Below are 24,742 nucleotides of genomic sequence, written 5' to 3'. Positions count from 1 at the left end.
TTTTCATTTTAAAGAATTCTTTCTCTATCTTTAATTATTTCAACTTCATAATTTAAAGTGAAAGTTCAGAACCTCATCAACTTACCCTAAATAGTTCAAGGTAAATAATCAAATTTACTACTGAACAGAGTTATGCAAATACTGGCATTTGGAATAATTTGCTCTCTGCTAATACATGTCCTGCAAAATTGCTGCATCTTCATTCTCAGAAAGGTCTTCTCCCTCTATTTGCTGGAGATGTGTAGCCAGAAGTATTTAATAGATCACTCCAGATTTTGATCATAAGAGAGCAATTTTCAGACATCATTTCTTAAAAAAAGGTCTTTCTGTATTACTCAAAAATTACCCACTCACTCATTTATTCTTTCATTTTGCAGATACTAATTTATAAACTGGTCCCCTGGTTTCTTTTCAAATTCTATTATCAAACAAAACTTCTGACTGCAGCAGCCTGGGGTTATGCTGTTCATTTTATATCTGTCAGAATAAACCTTCCTTGAAAAGCTGTTGTGAGGACCAAATGAGATAAGAATTATGAAGTGCTATTTACCAGGACGTAAGTCTTTCTCAGTACATGTGTGACACAGTGGGTCTCATTCAGAGGTAAAAATAAGTATTCAAGTTCTTAATTGCATGTCTTCATGTGAAGCCAGTGCCTTTTGGGCTTTCTTCTCATATTAACTAATTTCTCAGATACGTTTCTATGTTGAGGCCCTGGAGTAAAACTTTCACATCTATGTTGTCAACAACTGGCTTATCACACACAGATGAACACACAAGATAGAACATTAAGACTAAAACATGACTGAATATCACTTCCTTGTCATAGTTTGACAGCATAAACTGAAATCTGATTACCACCCCCTCCCCACAAATCAATATACTATAGGCTCTAAATCAATTATTGAATATGAATTAGAATATGAATGTGAATGCAAGAATAGATGAATAGGTAAATGCAGGTAAGTGAATTTTATGTGTTTTATATTTCAGTCTTGTCTATAAAATGTCACAATGTAAATTAAATTATTGCTTATATTCTGAAGTTGTTATAAGGAACATTACTTAATCAGAGAATACTTTAAAAACGGCATAGAACTGATTTTTTTTAACTCTACAATACTCACATTTATTTTGTGTATTTTAGAGACATCAGGCCCTATGAATATGCAGCATTATTCTTAATTTAGTTCTGTAAGACCAGGCATGCACAATGCATGCTGTATTTGGTCATACTGAATTCCCCAGTGATTAAGTTGATTTTTTTTTAGCTTGCATCATTGTTTTCAGGCCCAGTGATGAATCATAGAACTTTTCTCTCACCTCATATACATTACTGCATCTGGTGTCATTAGAACGGAGTTAATATCCAGGATGTAGTGATTGATTTAGGGAGATGATAATGAGATTATGGCTCATGCCCTTAAAGCATGACAACTGAAATCCTATCATTTTCCACATGAGGAAATATGCTAAATATTATAATATCTGACGTGTCTATCACTGTGGGATTAAGCCAGCTATCTGAAACAGAGGTTTCATATCTTGATCTTCAGACATACTATTTTCTTTTGTCTTACAAACACAGCATAAATTATTTGAGAATAGTGAAGGTTTATATTTGCATGCCTAAATTTTTAATTCCAAGAAGTTCTTAGGTCCTCTTGGTTGAGATCTGTCAGCTTAAATAAAAGAAGCCAACAGCAATCATTATCTTTCTTTCCTCTGATTTTGTGGGGTGGGATCAGTGAACAGGGTAAGGATGTGTTTAACTAGACATATGTATATTTCAAGCCAGGAGGATCTGGTTTGTGTTTTCAGAGACCCATAAGTCATAAAAACATAGAACGTGTGGGAAATCTGACCATAGCAGAGAAGCAGTATTTCCTGGATATCTGACAAAGAGTTTGGGAAATGGATAAATATGTTTTTAAGGACTAATAAATTTAAGATATTTTTTCCTTTGGAGAGAAATGTTTTCTAGACTTTTTACTTATTTAAAAATATACACTTGAAAATAAAAATAAAAATATACACTTGATGTAAATTGTATTTCTTGTAATCTTTTCCTTTAACACTCACAATCCTCTTACACTTGGCTTTAGGAATATATATCTGAGAATGATAAGAGATAAATGAAACTGGCCGCTGAAATATTCAATACCCAGAAGCTTACTGCCTATTTCTAAATATTCACTGATCTACACTTCAACCCAGTCATTCATCTCTCAGCATCCATGCACAAGCATGTATCCGTGTATCTACTTTGTGCCCAATTCCTCTAATCACTTTGAGGCATTCATAAGAAGCAGAAAGGAATGTACATCTTAGCTAGGAGAGAAGACATACACTCATTTATCAGTATTAGGTTATATATGCATTTGAAGGGTTGGTACATCTCTGGAAAGTCAGATAGAAAAAAAGGAGAGGCAACTGCATATCTGACATCTCCACTGGTGTCTCCTGGGCATCATGACTATGGCCAGAATAGCATTCTTAATTTTCCCACTCTCTGCAACCTACTTCTCCAATAGTCCAAAAGCAAAAAATCATTCTTTCTGGCTCACAAAATTATAATCTCTCAGCAAGTCTTATTGTAGTACTTCAAATATATATTGTGAAGTATGTATTCTCTTCACATTCATTGCTTTTTGTTATTCAAATCCATCATCATCGCTCACCTGGACTACTGTAATAGTTTCCACCTTCTACTATTGAAATGAATTATCCCCAAATTAATTATCCATACAATAGCTAGAATGATTATTTTAAAATATAAATTAGATCATATCTTACCACTGCTTAAAACCAACAATGTCTTACCTTGCTTCGAAGTAATAGGGACACCTGCTATTAAGCACTGTAAGATCTGGTCCTTGCTCACCTCTCTTATTCATGCCACTATGCTCTAGCCACAATGGCCTTTTCTGAGCACGACAAAAAAAAAAAAAAAAAAAAAAAAAAAAAAGGCCTGCCTTTGATTTTGCCATTTACACTTTCATTGTTACATTTGGGGTTTTTCCCTGTAATGCTCTTCTCCATATTTTCACATATTTGAAAATGAATCTTAATGCATTCTTTGCTTACATATCACCTCTCTAAAGGACCTCCCCAGCCAGACCATCCAGGAACCCACTAGCACATTTGCTGATTTAAATTCTCTGAATAGCACTTATCACTATTTGATATTTTTCTTATATGTTTGTTTCTTATTATTGTGCCTGCTATCTATTAGACACTCAGTAACTATTAATAGAATAATGGATATTATGACCCTTACATAATACAATTTGATAACATGAACTGCATGAAGTTCTCAACAGATGTTAGTTGTTGATCCCTCAAAGCCAATCTCTCTCTTATGTATTTAACATTTCCTAAATAATTTATAATTTTAAAAATTAAAATACTGAAATCAGACATAAACATGTATACCAAGTATGATCAGTGTTTATATGTAAGAAAATAGTCTAGCTTTAGACCCTACTTTAATGCATAGAACACATTGAGAAGTCTAGAAAGACCTCTACCAAATAGACCTTAATCAGGCAGGTCTATTTGAATGTACTTACTTTTAAATTAGGCAGGGTTCATAAACATTTAATTTGATTACATCTGAGATATTAATAATACTATAAATATTAATGGATCCTTATAAAAGGTATTATGCCATTTTCTAGTAAGAATAAAGAAACAGAACTTTTAAGCACTGTTGATATCTCCCATGTTTACCCAACGATTTTCACTATGAATCCTTCAATCCGGATTTCAAACTTTTATATTTAATAATTTTGTCACATATAGTACTTAATCTATCTTTAAGTATGTGGGTTTTTAAAAGCAACATTATTAAGGCAGAATTTAATACCATACAATTTATCTATTAGAGATATGCAAGTCAATGACTTTTAGTAAATTTATAGAGTTGTGAAACTATCACCACAACCCACTTTTAAAATATTTCCATCACCCAAAAGGTCCCTGTGCCTTTTACAGCCACTCTCCCACTACTAATTGTTTTCTGTCTTCCTAGATTTGTCACTTCTAACCATTATATATAAATGGAATTATACAACTATTATAATATTTTGTGTCTGTTTGTCTTCACTTAGCATAATATTTTTACACATGATAAAACAATCTATGTTGTAACGTTATCAGTCCATTTTATTGCTGACTACTATTCCATTGTATGCATGTACCCCATTTTGTTTATCCACTCATTGGCTGGCTGATGGCAGTCTGGACTGTTTTCAGTTTTGGGGTTTTAGTAGCAGTGTTTCCGTCACTGTGTATACAAGTCTTTTTGTGGATATATGTTTTTACTTATCTTGGGGAGATACCTGGGAATGAAATTTCTGGATTGTATGGTAAATTTATGTTGAACTTTCTAAGACACTGCCAAACTTTTCTCCAAAGCAGTTGCACTACTTTACATTTCCACAAGCAATACATGAGGGTTCCAATTTTTCCCCATCCCCACCAGCACTTATTACTGTCTATCTTTTGATAACAGTCATTCTAGTAGGCAACAATGCCAATATAGTATAGTGGTTAAAAATCAGACACTAGGCCAAATTGTTTGAATTTAGATCACAGCTTTGCCACTTATCATCTTGTAATTTAATGTTCTTGGCTATAGAACATGGCAAATACTAATATCTATCTCACAGAATTAGTGGAGGATAAATGAACTAATATCATTATTAGCTTACAAAATATCTAGCACATAATATATTTTATATAAGCATTACTCAATATATTAGTTTTGTTATTATCATTTGCAAAGTTAAAATGTACTTATAGCCTAGCTGCGGGTTATAGTTGAGCTTTGAGAAGCTGTTTATGAAGCTTAATTATCAGTTCCTTATAGGTGTTGGCCCAAGATAGGTATCCTAAGTCCAGGCACTAGAAATGCCAGGTGCTATAAAAATCTACAAAATCTATAAAAATATGCTATTAAAAAACCACTACTAATTAGAATGGGTAATACTCCAAATGGCCAGAACGACCTACCAGGCAACTTCAGATAAAGATGAGAATTAGACTGTCTGATTTAAATAGTGATTTCATTTATTAATAAAATGTACCTATCCATGGAGAAAATTGAAAACTGGTATAAATAAATTGTTTTCCCTTATAAAGTTGCATTCAATTCTCAATTACTTGACAATAAGGACCTTCGTCTCCCATTTCTTTACACCATGTATTTGTTTCTTTGTCTCTTTTTCCCTTTGCTTGACTATTTGGATGATTAATGGATCATTGCTGCTTCTGACCAAGGAATGAGTGGAGAGTCAGCCAAATGATAAAATTTCCCCTTCTCAAATAACTATTATGACCATTTTAGACCCTTTTGCAGAGAGGTATAAGTCCCAAGTCCTTGTCAGATATATTTCTGATTAATAACTTTAGAAGATGTTTTGCATACGTGCTACTCAGTGTTAAAAGAACATTATGAAAGCCTTTCAGATTACTTCTTCTGAATTTCCAGATATTAAACAGTGCTCACTTCCATATGCTTAGGTCATGGCTGTTCTCAGTTCTCTGGGTTTCAGTAAGTCTTTGGGTACTCATTTAATTCTCTAACAGTGATTTTTGAGACCACTCGACTTCTTAGCTTTCTCTGTCTCATTCTGAGACAGAATCTAGGGTATAGTTTGGTAAAAATATTATTATAAAATTGAATGCTATTTTCATTTACTTGTGTTACTAACAATAGTCACAAACAAAGATAATAAGGACAATATAAATATAATATCAATTGTCTCTGCACTGAAAGTTTATATCTATTTCTGAAATTCTACACTTTTATAAAAATAGCATGGATGTATTCTGTCTAGTTTTAGAAAGAAGTAGGGCCAGTGGATAAAAAATATATGGAGGTAGGTTTTCCACATTATGAGGCATAATTTGCTTATAATTTTAACTGGATAACTTCTAAGATAATAGTTTATCTGTCACTATAATATACAGGCTTTGTAATCAGACATATAGAAGAGTTCAGTATCCTGGATGAAGTGCCAGAATAGGCCACATTCCAGGGTGTGGGAGCAGGTGTTTACAGGGCGATCAAATTCAGAAGATGGAAGAGTTAACTCTCCAGAAGATGAACTTCAGCCAATAGGAGAAAGAAGGCTGAAAGGAATGGCCAATGAATTTTCTCTCCCTTTTCCCTGGGATGGATTGTCCCAAGGCATTATTTTCTGTCTAGTCTATCTGGAGACGTACATATGGCCAATTGCCTGTTTGTGTATCTCTTGCAGCTTGTGAAGCAGTGGACTACTCAGTAATGCATTACCTTGTATTCAAATCCCATCTTTCTCTTTCTTCTATTTCCCTTTTCTCTAGCTACCCTAGAATTTACTTTCCAATAAAACCTAAGCACTTGGCCTGTTCCTCGGGTGCTATTTTCAATCAGCGTGAGCTACAATACTTGCTAGTCAAAAGCTAGAATATAGGGGTGTAAATTTTGTTTTAAAATTCTTTATCAATGCATAAAACTAGTCGCAGGGGATGGTGATGATAATGACGACATAATTAATATCTAACATCCATGGGTACTGTGTTGCAGGTACTGTTTGAAATGCTTTCCATGTGATAACATTTAATCCTCACAACCATCCTATGAAGTAGGTATTACTATTATCAACCCTATCTTCAGATAATGAACTTGAAGTATAAAATGTTCACACATCCAATAAAGCCTAAGTCATATAGCTAATGAGCAGCAGAGCTAGGATTTCACTCCAAACGATTTGATGCATTTTCATTTGTGCTGAAGCATGCATCAGTAAGATGTAGTCCTTTTTGGCTTCCTGTGCCTAGCTGCCAATTCTGAGGTTGATATCACTGCCTGTGTAGCAGACTCCAGACAAGACTGTGTGGGTTCCTGCCACACTGCTTGTGATTAGAATATAGTCTCTAGGGGGGTGGAGGTCTCCTTCCTTCCTTCCTTCCTTCCTTCCTTCCTTCCTTCCTTCCTCCCTTCCTTCCTTCCTTCCTTTCATCCTTCCTTCCTTCCTTCCTTCCTTCCTTCCTTCCTTCCTTCCTTCCTTCCTCCCATCCTTTCAAGAACGTACCATTGTCCTAGACTCTCTACCTCCAGGGCTGTGCAGCTTGCACCAAACAGAAGCACTGCAAAAACACCTACTTGGTTGAACCAAAGTCTCTCATACCTTCCCTTATTGTAGAGGTTTTTCAAAGGTCTACTTTATGTTGTACTTAACTCAGGGAATTTGTAGTTTCACCTTGAATCATATTTACCTATCATCACCCCAGGGTATGTTACACCCTTCCTGTATGCGAACAGACATACCCATGCTCAGGCTCATTACACTCCATTATGTGACTGGGGCTACAGTACAGTGGTTCACACTTTGTGTGATGTAAGATACTCAGGACTGAAAGTGACCTATACCTTCCTTTTGCCGTTCTGTTGCTCTATTTAAAATAATGACTATAGAATCTCTTTCAACAAAAGGTCATTTGTGTCAATGGACAGAACACAGAGGATCAGATCACCTGTGGTAATTGCAAATTAATGCTCTCTTGGTAATGCATTAACTACACACTATTGATCTACAATTGAATCATAGAAGCTACTGAGAAGTGATTTTACTTTCCTATTTTTTGTGCTTTTATTGCTTTCTTCATAATGCATTTTTCTTTCAACTGGAATTTTCCCTAATTGTTTCCATTTTTAATTTCCCACAGTGAGATGACTTCTAACTTGTAATTAGAATCTGTAAAAATTCATGTCTCTGTCTCAGAAGCCTTTTAGAAATCTACTGAAGTATAACTTGGATGCCATAAAATACATACATGATGCACAGATACGTATTTTTAGAGAGCCAAGTTCTTGAATGATTTTTTGTTCACTTAGATAAAACAGAAAACTATTTGGTTCTCTATCTGAAATTACAATTTGTTGAGTAGTCTGCAATAAAACATTCAAAACTTTCCCTTAAAAGCATTTTCATTGGGAACATTGACGATGAAATTTTCTTTTCTAGAACAAACTGTTAACATAGAAGCAAACAGTTCATTTCAGAGATGAATATTTTTAAGTATAAATGTGAGAGGAAGATACAATAATCCAGTCAGTATTATATATATTCACACAGAATATTACTGATAAAATCCATAGTTTCTCATATTTGTGTCAAACTCTTAACCGACAATTCTTCTATCTGAAAGAACTAATGATACGCTTATATTTCAATGATGAAATGGTGAAGTGGCATATTTCAATGCTCCTATGCTAGACAGGTCATCTGGCCTAAGCCTGGTTTCTGAACTGTGAGTTAGGAGTCACTGAACTAAAGAGATATCCTGACAGCAATTTCCTTTAGAAGTTCTCACAAACCTTAAACTTATCATTGACTTTCTAAACTTCTAAATGGGGGACATAGTTGTGATTTCCACTAAAAGTCTTCCTAAACAGTTTTTAGGCCTTTAATAATTTTAATATTTTACTACAATTATTTTCATAGTCATTATTTGCATCAAGACTCACAATTAATACTGCAAAAACTAAATGTGCCCTCAAATTGTTTTCTTATTCTTTTATTCTCAATAAATCATTATCATCTGTTCCCCCCAAAAAAGAGTCCTTAATAAATGTCAATTGCATGACTGGAATGACATAGTCCAGTTATTCTTTTTTTCTAGGAGTTTTGAATTAGAGATAGATACAATCAAAGTTGATATTCATTAATCTTAGAGCTGGACCAGGGTGCTGAAGTCACCCTGATGTGCTAGGCTTTCGCTGAGTGGCGAGAAGAGTGGCTGAAGCAGGGTGGCTGGAGCAAGAAAGAGCCACTCCAGGGACTGGGACTCTGATTTGTAATATTCCCTAGAGCATATTAAATACCACTTCTTCCTTACAATGACCCAGTGGGATAGGTAGTATAACTTCCATTTTATAGATGAATACATCAACATGTAGAGAAGTTAAATAATTCACTCAAATTTATTCAGCCATTAAATGGTGAAGCTGGTGATTGAGCAAAGGTGGTAGAACATCCAAGCTCCTTCTCTTAACTACTGCACTATATATGGCAATACAACCACATCTGGATGTCTAACAATGGCACACAATACTGTTAAGGATCTTCAAGGCTAGAATGAAGCGAAGTTTTCAAAAAATGCTAGAAACCAATAATGGGGTTTATTGAATACATGCATTAAGGAGCTGTGCTGACAGCTCAGAGCCTGGAGCCTGCTTTGGATTCTGTGTCTCCCTCTCCCTCTGCCTCTTCCCAGCTCACGCTCTGTTCTCTCTGTCTCTCAAAAATGAATAAATGCTAAAAAAAATTAAAAAAGAACAGGACCTTGAAAATATAATAAACAAAACCAAACTTGTGTATTAGGCAATGATATAGAGGGATAAGGCAGAACTACTGAGTTTCAATTTTACCTTGGGAAGAAGAGACATCACTAGCCTTTCTCTGTTTTTTTAAATTTATTTTTGACAGAGAGAGAGAGAGACAGCATGAGCAGGGGAGGGTCAGAGAGAAAGGGAGACGCAGAATCCCAAGACAGGTTCCAGGCTCTGAGCTAGCCGTTAGCACAGAGCCCGACGCGGGGCTCGAACCCAACCACGAGATCATGACCTGAGCCAAAGTTGGCTTACCGACTGAGCCAGCCAGGTGCCTCCATCACTAGCCTTTCTAAAGCAGGTATCAGAGCTCAGTTTCAGTTTTGGTTCACAGCCCTATGTGTTCTGTGGCGCTGCTACTGTCTGTAAGGGTCTTCCCTTCTCTTTTCTACTCTCTCTCAGCCATACATACATCCTATATCAAGATCAGAAAGTGAGCAAATGAATCTTAACATTTTCTAATCTTCAAAGATGATTAGAAATCAGACCAGAAGCTGCTCCATTAAAGATGGGTTTGGAAGAAAATCAGGAGTATCTCAACAGAAAAAAACAAAAAGGAAAACACACTGCAGTAAATTCAGAGTGCACCACCACTAAAATGATGACTGGATCTTTTCAGAAGAAAGTAACTCGTGGAAGTCGAGTTTGCTGTGAATATATTGTGGGGGTGATGGCCAAACGTGAGGCTTTACTACAAGACTTACGTGAGGCTTGTACACATGTGTGTCGGTGTCAAGAGGATAAAGTTTCTAAGGTTTTGTTTGTTATGATTGCAGAAAGAAGCCAATGCTCCCAAACATAAAAAATTATTTAAAAAAAAAATCAAAGGATCTGGTCTTCAAATAGCCTGGACAAATATTGAAACCTGTTTTTGTTTCTCCCATCAGAATAAGGATAGTAAGCATAAGACAGACAGAAGTCATTTCAAAAGAAGAGGGGCCTTAACCCAGAAACATCATTATTATCATAAACTAATAATTTAGTGTCATTTCAAAAATGTAACTAAGAAAAGTGATAAAGAATTGGGACAGGACATACAAAGAAAAATAGTGGGGTACAAAATTGAATGTCATGATTAGAAACTCTTAGGGAGGTAGGCATTTTCAAGGAATCAAGTGTGAAATGTCCTTTTGGTCTATGTCTTCATTCTTTTCTTATGAGAAAAAATGTTAGAATGGCACAAACAATCTATTCTAATCTGAACTCTTGGAGAGAAAGTTCATATATATTACACACATGATAGAACCAAACAATTCTGGAAAGGGACTTGTGTTAGTCTGACTTTTGGGTTAATATTTAAAACATTTTTTTTTTCATAGAAAGTTGATGACAGCATTCTACTGGTAACAAAACATCCACTCAGAGATATGTTTCCTCTAGAAGTGATGTATTTGTGTTGATAAAGTCACATTTGAGGGACCGTTGTCCTTGGGAATAATCAAAAAATTATCTACAAGGCAATTAACCAAGGATGAAGGAGGCTGTCAGTATACTTAGAAGAGGAGGGAATTCAAATTTTGGAGGATAAAAACATTAATTAAAAAGGGAATAAAATGCCATGAAGTACAAAGTAGACAGGGCCCACTGGGCATTTATTTGCTCCTGGATCTGAGGAGAGAGAAGGGGTGTGGTGTCAGCCTGTGAGAACATAAAGACTGTCACATTTCAATACTTTTCCATTAAACATAACATAACATAGAAATCTACCCTCAAAGTATAAAGAGTAGTTATTGATAGTATTCAAAACAGATTACCTCCCAAAGTGACTATTTCTAACAGTCATTTGGATAGACAAGTTGTATGATGGTTATTAAAAAATCAGTTATGTCCAATCACAACTAATTTCAAATGATACTGATAAATTTGAAAGCTTGAGAGAAAAACAACAAAGAAAACACAATATTTGGAAAATAACATGTGATATAAGAATATCTAAACAACTGGGATTTTTAAAAAACTGAATAATAAGAGGATAAATAGTAGTTTAAAGCTTTGGTCAGGAATATGAAAATTTTTTGACAAAGAAGTGTAACTAGCATTTAACCATATCTCTGCATAGAATGCAAAAAGGAGCAGATAACAGAAAAAGGATCTGGTAAGAGTCAGGAAAAAAAACTTTGGCCAAAGAAGTTTATGCAAGATCAGAAATTTCATATGGCTATATCTACAAACATCTTGCCTAACTCACAGTTATTTTCTCACATAAATCAGTCACTATGTGAAACTGTTACTTTTTTCTTATGGTAAAACTGTCTTTCAAAAAGATTAGACTTAATTTCAATTAATTTCCTTTGAATTTAGATGTTAAGCTTTCTGTCAATTGGAGACTGTGTAATCATCTGAAGGCCTAACAGGTTTCCATTTAATTTCCTCTATTTGCTTATAAACAACACTGTTACACTGGAATCATGATGCTTTTCAAAAATTAAAACCTCTTCCATTAAAAGTAACCATCCATTAAACTAATTTAAAATAATGTAATAATTGACATGGTAGTTGTAATTTCATTGAATGGATACTAAGAGCATATTTTTTCTTATATTATTCTAAGAATATAGAGTTTCTATTTTTTTCAATACCCACTTGGAAATTGTTCTTAAAATTGTAAACTAAACACTCATTAAAGTTAGGAAACAAGAAATGCATAGTGGAAAGAAAAATATGTCTATTTTAACTAGCTATGTGAAACAGTTCAGATGCCATTTAAAATAACTTGGAATGGTATCAACTATTCTTCATTCCTATATCATAGACTTACTTTAAAGTGAATGAAATGGGGAAAAATACCCTAAGAAATCACTGAATAACTATTTCCCACCTATGCAATAAAAATTTAGAATACAGTTGCAAAATTTTTATTCTCCCAAGACTCCCATCAAGAGAGTTGAAGCACTGAGGTCTTTCTGGGAGAGAATGTTGGTAAAGCATCTCCACTCAGGTGGAAACAGTGTCATCGTCTGCTTCAATTACTTCTTTCTCATTGGTTTTAATAAAATAAAACATCTCGTGATCACATTACAATATTCCATTTAGCCTGAACCAGCTCCATTAGAATAGCTTTGATTATTGTTAAAAATTGACTTTGTTATCTAAGTTTAGTGAGTGTCCATCACATGACCATGACTCTTCACAGCAAGTGCCCACTATGCTCCCTCTTTCTGTTGCATTTCAGGATTTTTGATTAACTTCAGTGACAAACCCTAACAAAAGAAATGGGATAAAAAAAATCTAACCATATAATTTCAATGAAGGCCCAGGTCATAATTGTACATGAATGAACTGATGGCTTCCTATAATTTCCGATGTCCTGAATCAAAGTCCTTAATAGATTAAATTGTAATGGGCAATATCATTAAATTAAATTATAGAAACCCAGAGTCATTCAGTGAAAAAAAGGTAGCATAGTACTTATATTCTCTATCTATATACAATAGAGAAGAGTGAACATTTTGTGATGAAACTAATCACTAAAAGTGACTGATTTAGTTTGGGTTTTAGTTGCAACAGAAATATCTAAATAGTTTTTTATTAGAAGAAACTTTGAACTAGTACTAAATCAGAGGAAAAGGACATAGGACTCAGCAGGAAGGCTAGGTCTGGGAGTAAAAAACTAAAAGTAAAAGCATAGCCAAAAAAAAAAAAAAAAAAGAAAAGAAAGAAAGAAAGAAAAAGGAAAAAAAATCCCAGTTTTAATTTATTAAAGTCTTCTTTACAAACTAGTTAAGGAGAATTATTCAAGTTATTTATTTACTATCCTCTTCATGAATAACTAATTGACAGCCAGAAGCAAACTTCTATTCTTCAGAGTAACCCCACAAAAGATTTTAAGACCTCAAGAGTTTATGAAGAGTTTGAGAATATAATTTAACAAGGAGGTACTTATTCAGTATCTGAAATTTACCAATAATTTTCATCTGTCCTTTTTAGAGCTCTAATTTGCATATTCTAACTAATGAAAGCCTATAAAGTAAGAAGAAAAATCATATTTCAAACACACTGGAGTTTACACAAATAAATTAGAAATCCATTTAGCTGACTGACAAAGTTATAAGAGCAGATACCCAAGAACACCAAGCCATAATTGGTTTTGAATCCTATTTCTTAGCCACAGTCTTGTATTTGGTTCTTTTGTGATAGTCATTTTCACTCCAAAGATGTACTAGGAAAATGATCTGGAACCCAAATTACTCTCTAGCTAATTCCTTAGTTTTTATATTAAACATTCACTGACATTTTGAAGGTAGAGTTATTGGATATTTCACCACTGAGAAGTTAACATCCTTGTCAAAGTAAGTTGCAGAATAAGATAATAGAAATAAACAGTGAGAAATGATACATTCCTAGAAATGGTAATAAGACCAAAAATTACCGACTAAAATGCAACCTGAAACCCTAAAATGAACTGCAAAGTGATCTATAATATTTTGTAATTTTTATATTTCAGTTAACACTCAAATAAAAATTTAAGCAACTGTTGCTCCAAAATTAAGTATTTTCCTTTGATAATATTTTGCTGAAATTTACCTTTACAATGAGGCGTCTTTATTTTTCATAGCACTTATGATCTTATGTACAAGATAGTATACTTATCTTTCATATTCATTATATGTTATGTCTCTCACCTCACTGAACTGTAAGCCTTGGAGGTAATGAACTTTTGCCTGTTCTAGTCACAGAATAATTCCAAATCCCTAGAACAGTATCAGGTATGTAGTAGGTTCTTAATAAATATTTATTGAATGAACAAATGTGTGAAAGATTCTATGTGATGCATAATGATTAATAAGGGAGGCATGTTCTATCACACTTATTCAACTTATGAAACAATTTTACCTTTCCATTTTGAAATGCCAGTACTTTTTCTAAAGTCACATAGAAGGTCACAGCTGTTGAATACATTTAAACCTGAATTTGAAATTACTAAATCCTTATTCCAGTAGTGAACTCACCTGCCATATACCTACATAGTCTGTGTATATGTATCAAGATCAGAATCAAATGCTTATGTCACTATTTCTGTACCCATTACTTCTCTTTCTATACCCCAGTGTATCAGCACCAGCACCCTGATACTTAAATGCATTTCATTCGATCACATCTTATAAAAAATGCATTTTGTCAGTATGTACTTCACTTCTGAGTAGAAATAACTAGAAAGATAGATTTGACAGTACTCCACCCAAAGGTATATAAGGGGATGAGCTCTTCAAGAGAACTGTTATAGAATCAGAGATGAGGACAGAGTTAGGTAAAAAGAACCAGTGAACAAATGGCATCAGAGAAATACAAGATGATGATGGAGGGTTTAGGTCCTTGAGGTATATGAAAAAGACATGAACTATCTGCTGGAGACAATTTTGTGTGTGTGTGTGTGTGTGTGTGTGTGTGTGTGTGTGTGTGTGTGTGTTTAAAGACAAATAAAAATGGATGCTGACTAGCACTCATGGCCCAGCTGACATTAAACAGTGTTAAGTTGAAGTAAATCCAGTTGGAAGAGTTACTTGAATTCTCTAATAATATTCAGCAGCCCAGAAGTATAGAAAATGAAAGGTTAGATTAACTATGGATTAGGGAGCTGAACAGGGTGAAAGTCAGTTACAACGAAAGAGACACAGAAATATTGTGTCTATCCCCTTCAAATGCCAAGTCATAATTCTAAATGCAAGGGTTTTCCCTCTCATAACTGTATTAAGTATATCTAATAATAGTATTAAGTATCTCATAATACAGATTTTAGTTCACACTTTAGTTAATTGGTTTAAAAATATGTTCTGGCTAAATAAAACTAAAGCTAATGGTAGAATTGATACATAATCTATAATCTCCACCACTTAAAAGCCTATGTATAGAACTTTCCATTTTTAACAAAATCATTTGGAAACCAATAGTTTACATGGCTGGAAAGTCTCCCTGCAGTTCCTGGCCAGAGCTGAAGGGGAAGTCCTTTGGCGACTACTCTGTACACCATGTTAACACCTTCATCTCCTCTTTACAAGCTGGTTAAAAAAAAAAAAAGGAACTCCAACACATTCATTTAACAAATTCACTCAACAAATACATAGTGTGTTTCTACTGTTTACCAAGCAGTCAACACACTGGGTGACCAATGTTTTAAGATGAGGCCTGGTGCAAGAAGATAAATTGAGCAAAATGAATTTCCTCTTTTGAAATCTGAGCCAAGAGGTATTAAGCTAGTGAGGCATTTCATGTAGAAGTTGGAGCTGAAAACTACCATGTAGAGTAGGTCCAAGTGTCATGTGCCAGGCAGAAGTCCAGGGGAAGCAGAAACAAGGAGTAAGCTCTGGAGAGAGAAAGAAAACTAGATTCCTCTGAGGGAGAAATCATATGGACCATAAAAAAGGGATGGAGAAGATCTCTCCCGAGAATTGACCCATTGCTTCTTACAATCCTAGTCCCAAATTCCACTGATGGCATAGCATACAATAGGCTACATTTTCTTAAGGTGCTTTGAGTGATTCTCTGCTTCTTGATCTAAGATGAGCCTAAGCAGAAACCACAATTTGAGTGCTTATTTCACTATACAGTTTTGTGAGGACATATAGTATTCTACATATACTCACATACTATGATCCACACACCAAGTAAACCTCTACTCTACTCAGCACATTGTTGATTAATTTTTTCTATTTTTCATATTTCTTCTCTTCTTAGCATCCTTACTCTAAGAAATAAGCTGTAGCCTGAATATGTGAGTCTTGAGTAGGTAGGGAAGACCTGCCTATTACTGATATTCTCTTCTTACAAGTTCTAGGAGGGGGCTAGGCAATGTGAGCAGTTGGAAAAGCATTGGCTTTACAAGTGTAAAACCTGATTTCCGCCCTAGCTCTAGTCATGCGACTTTGTCTACATTACTTTCATCCTCCAAGCTTCAAATGGTGTCAAAGTGCTGGCATACTTCAAAGATATTGTGAGTTCAGTTCTAGATCATCACAATAAAGCAAATAATGCATTAAAGTCAAATGATTTTTTTGGTTTCTCAGTGTATATAAAAGTTGTATTTACACTACCTCATTCTATTAAGTGTGCAATAGCATTATGTCTAAAAATGTACATCCTTTGATTAAAAAATACTTTATTTCTAAAAATGCTAGCCATCATCTAAGCTTCCAGTGAGTCATAATCACTGATCATAGATCATCAAAAACATATAATAATAATTTTAAAAGCATGAAATATTGCAAGAATTACCACAATGTGATACAAAGACACAGAGTGAGCAAATGCTTTTTGAAAAAAATGGTGCCAACAGACTTGTTAGATGCAGGATTCACACAAGCCTTCAAATTTGTAAAAAATATCATATCTATAAAGTGCAATACAGTGACACACAATAAAACAATTTCACTCTTGGGTAGATGTGGAAATACTGTATGTAGCAGCAGCTAAAACCAGCTCATGGTAGAATGTCAACAATCTTCACCCTCATGTGTGACTTGCCAAAGATTACATTTGGAAATAAGCAAGCATCTTTTCTGGACCTACTTATAACCCACTTGCATCCTCCAGTCCATACATTTCTCCATGTTCATGAAAGTAAATTCAGGTGATATTCAGTCCTAGTCATACATATCTTCATATTTTTCTTGAAGTTGGTGTTCCTTCTTCCTTCCTTTCCTTCCTTCCTTATGTCCCAAGATACTTTCTTTAACATTTCCTTTCTTTTAAAGGAACTTCCTTTAACCATTCTTTTGGTTATGGTCTCCTGGCAAAAAATTCTCTTAATTTTTCCTCAGTCGAGAATGTGTTGATTTATCCTTTGTTCCTGAAGGATATAGGATTCTAGTTGAAAGCTGTTTTCCTTCAACAACTGAAAAATATTATTTCACTTCTTGGAGTTCATGCTTTCTAATGAGAAGTCTATTGTCATTACAATTGTTTGTTCCCTGTAGGTGAAATGGTTTTTTCTTGTTTCCAAGGTCCTTTTTTTTGCCTTTAGTTTTCAGAAGTTTGACTATGATGGATTTTGGTATGGATTTCTTTAGATCAATCATATTTGAGGTTCATTCACCTTCTTGAATCTATAGGATTTTGCCCTTTTACAAAAATTGGGAAGTTTTGAAACATTATTTCTTTGTCATTTCATCCTTCTGTAACCTCTTCTCTGAACATTAGATCTTTTATTACAGTCTCAAAGTTCCTTGAAGTGCTGTTCATTTGTTTTTTCAGTCTTTTTTCTCTGTGTTGTCCAGAGAGGTTAATTTCTATTGCTCTGTCTTCCATGTAACTGATTCTTTCTTCTGTTGTCTCCACTCTTCTGTTGAGTCCATTAACTCATTTTTAAATTCTAGTTATTATAATTTTCAGTCCTGAAATTTGGTTCTTCTTTATATCTTCTATTAGCATTCTGATACATATTATTTCCACCTTAGATTTTATTTTGTAATAGGATGTTTACTGTGATTATCAAATAGGCAACATATTTGTTCTCTAGTTTCTTACCAGAGAATATCAGTGAGGAAGCTAAACTCTGTGCTTTCTAATTTCATTCAATGCTAGGTAGTAAGAATCCATAACGGAGTATTATCTGAGAGGCAACAGTCTAGTAATCGTATGAAAAATTTTATACCTGGGTAAAGTCAGACCATCTAAACCTGCATATCTGGCCTCAGGGAAATGCTTATGTTATAATGTGCCAAGGAACTATATTGGGCCTTTGTTGAGGAACATTATAACAAGTTAGTGTATAAGTAATAAATGATATGTAGGAGTGCTATTAAGAGTATAATACACTACCTCTCAAAGTATCACATTATGACAATAATAGAAGAATTTCTCACAGCTCTATACCACAAGAAGTTGATCAATTTATATTTATATTTTGAAAGTTTTATGAAACTATTAATTTCCTTGATTTGGCTGCCAGGAAATTCAGAGTCAAATTTGGTAGATTTTATGTATTGGCCTTACCTTTGACTTCATTCTTTTTCTTTTTCTTTTTTTTTTCAACATTTTATTTATTTTTGAGAGAGAGAGAGAGAAAGAGTGCAAGCAGGGGAGAGGCAGAAAGAGAAGGAGGCACAGAATCTGTATCAGGTTCCAGGCTCTGAGCCCTGATGTGGGGCTCAAACTCATGAACCATGAGATCATGACCTGAGCCAAAGTTGGACACTTAACAGCCACCAGGCACCCCTCACTTTATTTTTCAATCAAAATTTTACTTTTACCCAGATTTCTTCATGTATTTGCCTTTTTCCCAGTTCTGCAGTGTGCATTTTAGTACCTGGTTTCATTGATTTTGGCAACAGAGAGGGAAAAAATATTTTTAAAAGATAGAGGTTTCATAAGCCCTTAGTAGAGTGGGAAATAAATCCCAGGTTTGTTTTCTACTCACAACAGGAACTTAATGAGTGCTGTCATTTTAACTGCACACTGTCTCTTTCTCAGGAGACCCTATAAGAATATATTTGTTATCACATAATTTACAGTAGGTGTGTTAGATGGAGCTTTTTGAAGGGGCAGACAAACACAAGTACTACCTGGAGGACCGAGGCTCCACTGTGGAGAAACTGAAGACCACTTTCAGCTGAGTCAATTCCGCCAGTGGCCAAAATGGGAAATCCAGGCAAAGCACGAGCAATGGAGGTCACAGCTCTCAAAGCAATAGGTCTGATTGCTGTACCTACAGAAAAGAGAACAATCAATGGTTAGCATATTGACTAGTTGAAAATACTGCCTTATAAGTATTATTAGGTAATGGCAGTATTGTACTGGACAAAAGTCAAATTTCTTTATCTTTATTTAAGATATATATATATATATATATATATGTAATACATGTACATTTCCATGTTTTAAAGTATGTTAATTTGATGGATGTGTATTTATTTTAAGAATTCTGATGCTATTATTGCAAGCAAACGTGTTATACAAGTGGATATAGCAACTCTAGAACTCCTGCATAAAATACATGCATAATACAATTTGATATACAGTAATGTGTAAAAGATTATATGGAATGTTCAAGCATCTGTTTTAAAAAGAACAAGGAACAGCAGATTTTGAAAAAGAAAAACAATCACATACAGTGCATAAATAGACATACAGCTCTGTTATGTTTCCACTAAGTATAAAGCAGCTGGTGTGACTAGAGATACTGTGAAAACAAGCAAGGTGCTGATGAACTTACAGATACCATATTGCTTTTTACATGTATTACTCACAATTTGATGAAATATAGTGAGCCTCATCTAATTTTTCAGACATTAGAGAGTTTCAACCAAGCTAGGGACAAGTTGCTAGAATTCAGTAATTAAAGAGTATATGCTTGACTTTTTATACTTTACTCAGCCAGACATTACCAATATATTATTCCCTGATCACAATGAAAGCCTCACGGATGGACAGAACACTTGGGGGACATTTTTAAAATGATTAATAGTGCCAAAGCTGCTTTCAACTCTCAAGGGTTAACACACTCTGAAGTAAATTAATGCTTTCATCACATTGGAATATAATTTTATATTTCTGGTGTGGACTCCTAAGTCAATGTTCTATAAAGGTATTTTCTGAACTAAAAATAGTTATATCTGTGCAAGAATTTGACATTACCTCAAATCAGGGTTCCACAAAAAAACACAAGCAACTGGTAAAATCACCTTGTGTGGTGAGTACTGTATTATCACTTCCACCACAAGCATCTTCATCAGCATTATCAATGCATATTTATGGGAGTGTTCAGTTTGAGGAAGCAAAAAGAATTTTCCTTAAAGTTAGTGTGTTTGTTTTATCCTGTTCATATGTATTTCAAACGATACTGAATTTATCTGTAACTGATGTTTTTGCAGCTAACACCAAAAATGTTTGTGAAAATGTCTGTTCTTACTGCTCCTACACCTTAAAAAGCTTCCACTAGATATTAATGTCTCTCAGTCAGGAATGTTCAATGCTAATACTTCAGAGTTCCATAATGGACACTGAAATACAAGGCAATAAATTAGGGCAAATTAGAAACTGAACATCAGGATCATATTTCTACTTCAAAATGTTTATTAGTTTTTCTAAGTCTGTCTGGTTTAGCCATAGATGAGGTAACATAGTAGACAGGAGAATGCATAGCAAGAAAACACACCCACACTGACATTCACAAACATATTTATGTATATAAATCTTTAGCTGTACTGAAAAAGATATCGAAGTAAGAATAAAAGTTAAATGAAAGCATTTTAAAGGAAATCTGTAATTTAAATAAATCTTTTAGATAGACATATATCTATCTGCTTCTTATAACTGACATGTTCAATACATATTAAGCTGATGGCTTCTACATACATGTTACTTTGAAATGATAAACACTGGGATTCTTTTTTTTTTTTTTTTTATTTAGTTGACCCTAGAGAGTAAAGGAAATTTGAGCTAAGCAGATAAATAATTTATTTCTAACTGCACTGTTAGAAGACTATCATTAACACTAAGGGATAAGATTTCAAAGTGGTACACAGGGATTTGGCCAAATACTCCAATTGATATTAATGGACATCAAATGGCAAAATCCCAGAACACAGCTTTGAAAATTTAACCAGTTACATTTAAAGGGCAACATTATTACACAGGTGTTAAAAAACACCAGCAAATCCTCAGTGGCATTTGAAGATGTTCAATTAGGTCAATAAGACATTTTCTATTTCATGGTTTTCTTTCTTTTCTAAAACTTTCTAACCTACCTAATGAACACGAAAATCTTTCAAACTAATAAAGGTATCATCTTAAAAATTAAGAGTAATTATGTTCTCTGAGGAAATGTGATCTGAAAATGAAGGAATGGATCCCTCTGTTACTGGCTAATACTAAATTCAGTTTTTATTTCCATTATAAATTCCATTTGATTAGTTTTCTTTGTAACTCAACTGATTTAATATGAAATATAATCTACCTGTTCTCAGAGAGCATTTTTATGGGGAATAGGTTTTAAAAATGACTTTTATCTACCATGAAAGATTTCTGGAAGGAAATCTTTTGAAAGTATATAAAAGGATCTTTCTAAATTGTTATATAGAAATTTGTTTTTAGTTTTAAAATGACAGGTACAAAGAAATAATAGGTTCAAGATAATAATAAAAGTTTTGGTGTAAGGAAAAACATATCTATCAATATTATACAGAACTGTACCTATGTCAATTAAAACACATAAATATTTCCAGGATCACAGCTATTCAGATAAAGATTTTTACAACTTTGTCACCGCTACAGTAACTAATGATTTTAGACAAAAGACCAGAGAGGAAGAAGCCAGTTTGAGAGGCTTAAGGAATTGAATATGGACTCTCTCCTTAAGAAAATGAAAAGGTTTAAATCAAGAAATTGAAATCCTTTAAGCTTAAATGAACTCATAGGCAATATGTAATTTAAATTAAGCCCTCATCCACATGGGGTGGCCAGATGAACCTAATGCCTAATGGGAAATACCAAGCCATCCTGTTCCAACTGTGTGGAATGAATCAAGTTAAGAAATTCTGAATTTCCAAATGTTGAACCAAGTTGCAGGCTTACAAACAAACAAACAAACAAACAAACAACAAATGAACTAGAGTCCCAACACTGCTGCCAAGAGCTCTGATTCTTCTAAAGCTGCCCTACTGGAAAAGCTGGTAGACTAGAGTTGAACTGTTAACTTTTGACATCTAATCAATCTAAGCCTTCCTTATAGTCACATCTGAAAATGCAAATCAATGTGCTGAGGTCATAGGTCTTCTCTGAGACATTTCATAGAACATTTTTTGCATTGATTCATGTTCTAGAAAAACATTTTAATAAGCCAGAGATTTTTTAAATGTTTATTTATTTTTGAGAGAGTGCAAGTGGGGAGGGGCAGAGAGAGGGCTACGGAGGATGTGAATGGGCTCTACACTGACAGACTGACAGCAGCGAGCCTGATATAGGTCTTGAACTCAGAAACTGCAAGATCATGACTGAAGTGGGAGGCTAAACTAATTGAGCCACCCAGGTCCCCTGCCAGAGATTTTTAATTAAAAGGTAATCAGTCTGATTTGGAGGATTTTTTTTTTCTTCAGAAAAATGATACTATTATTAGCCAATATCATTTTAAATGCAATTTAAAAAATGCTACCATTGGGGCGCTGGGTGACTCAGTCAGCTGAGCTTCTCACTCTTGATTTCAGCTCAGGTCATGATCTCACAGTCTGTGGGATCAAGCCCTGCATCGGGCTCTATGCTGACAGTGCAAAGCCTGCTTGGGATTCTCTCTCTCCCTCTCTCTCTACACCTCCCGCTCTCTCTCTATCTCAAAAATAAACACTTTCTCAAAAATAAATAAACATTTAAAAATGCTACCATTAACCATAGTATTATGTATTGATATGTAAGTATTAAGGTATTACAACTTAATCAGTTTCCTTACTCAGGCCTCATTTATCCATTTATCCATTCATCTGTCCATCTGTCTATCTAAAAAATGTTTATTAAGGACTCATGCCTTTTTAAGAATTGCACTAACTCTGAAAAGCTTTCAGGAATGATCCCAATTAATCAGTTTGTGTCCTAACCATATTGTCCCCAAGGATAGGTACACAAAACACTAGTCCTAGTGATTTTAGGAGGTAGTTTTAGGGCAAATAATAATGAATCCAATTATTCATTCTGTAGAGATGTTCCACTAGGAAAAATTCACATTCATTTAAACATCATACTTTTTATAAATACTACTAACATGAATTTCAGAAAGAAGGTAATTTGAGGATGAACTATTTACAGCATCAGACAGACAACAGAGCCAACCACTCAGGTTCAAATTCTAGCTCCACTACCTGTAAGTTTACTTTGACAGTGCCAGTTATGTTTTTGCTGTGTATTTAGTAATGTGTTGAAACCATATTTTTTATTAGAGAATAAAGCATGATGCCTATTATGGTAGAACTTGATATCCCCTGAAACCTTAGGAGGACCACACATACACCCCCCTTGCCCCCTCTCCTAATGGCTCTCATTCAGCGGTGTCATTATATTGCTAAGATCACTGTAACTGACTCCAAAGGCAAAAATCTCAAAGGCAGTCATCAATATAGTTAAGACTTTTTTTTTAAGAATCCAAGGTGAATGCACAAAACTAATATACAAGGATTTTAATGACAACATCAGAACTCAAGTTTATGGTGAAAAGGAGGTAGAGCATTACTTTGCATGACTAAATCCTTGAAGAGAAAGGAATTTTTAATGGGCAAGATAGTGTGGAACATATGCTAATTTTGGATAACTGGAATTTTGAATAATTGAGTTTAATTCTGTTTGTTTTTTCCCTAATCATTTGACTCCTAGGACAGCTACTGTTGCACAATTAATTCTTAGAGCTAAGTCCACAATAAACTCCCTGATAATAGCCCTTGCTGGCAATAAAGCAGAAAGTGGGTTATAATACTCACTCGTGCTCACTGTGTATACAAAAAGAAAATGTAGTTTTAATTTGCTTACATTAATTAAAATACAATGAATTAAGTAGATAATAAATTCATTAGAAACTGAACTTTGACTGTCTAATTGTTAATAATTTTAATATCATCCAAAAGACAGAAAATATTAGCAAATCAAGAATTTCAAGGATTTAGGAGTTTAAAGATTGATTTTTATAAAATACACATAAGTCAAGCACCAAAAAATTTATGCTTTACTAAAACAAGTTTAAAATGTTAATAAACTAATATACTGATAAATATGTGAAGCATAGCTATTTAAAAATACATCTTTACACATGGATTAAAGTCCTCTGAGAAAATTAGGATAATTCAACCAGAAACTGAAGTACTAAAAGGATACAGGGTTATATGTAGAGCTATAAAATTTAAAAAGGAGAAATGGGAGAAAGAATTGGTTTATGTTGTTATTTTACTTTTATTGAAAAAAATGAAAAGTTTCTTATGAAAATGTTTTGATTTTAGTTGAATATTTCAAGAATTTTTTCTAAGTCTTTATATCTTTATGACTGTGTTTATTTGCTTCATAATATATTCACTATGTTCAGAGTCAATCCATATTCAATAACTTGGTACCTAGCCATGTGCCAGGCATTTTATTTAAAATTTTTTAAATGTTTTATATATTTCTGAGAGAGAGAGACAGTGTGAGCAGGGGAGGGTCAGAGAGAGAGGGAGATACAGAATCTGAAACAGGCTCCGGGCTCCAAGCTGGCAGTCAGCACAGAGCCCTATGCGTGGCTGGAACCCACCAACCTTGAGATCATGACCTGAGGTGGAAGTAGGATGCTTAACCAAGTGAGCCATCCAGGCGCCCCCAGGCATTTTATTTTAAAGTGAAAGAATTAAGACTATTCGTCAAAGAGGGGGCTGTTTTGCTTTCTGAAAGTATTAGCTGCTGGAAGTGGAAGGATTAGGA

General features: G+C 34.2%; 1 protein-coding gene across 1 annotated transcript in view; it reads right to left on the bottom strand.

Moving 5' to 3' along the window:
- DPYD (dihydropyrimidine dehydrogenase) overlaps positions 1-24,742 on the bottom strand; it is an 821,052-nt gene that overhangs the window by 134,019 nt on the left and 662,291 nt on the right. Inside the window, exon 19 of the mRNA XM_039228461.1 lies at positions 18,880-19,022. Coding sequence (XP_039084392.1) covers positions 18,880-19,022 — 143 coding nt within the window. The remainder of the gene's footprint in view (positions 1-18,879; positions 19,023-24,742) is intronic.

Source organism: Hyaena hyaena, unplaced genomic scaffold (genome assembly GCF_003009895.1).
Source record: "Hyaena hyaena isolate Hyena2069 unplaced genomic scaffold, ASM300989v1 scaffold_32, whole genome shotgun sequence".
Taxonomy (NCBI): Eukaryota; Metazoa; Chordata; class Mammalia; order Carnivora; family Hyaenidae; genus Hyaena; species Hyaena hyaena.
This window is presented reverse-complemented; position numbering and strand designations above follow the sequence as displayed.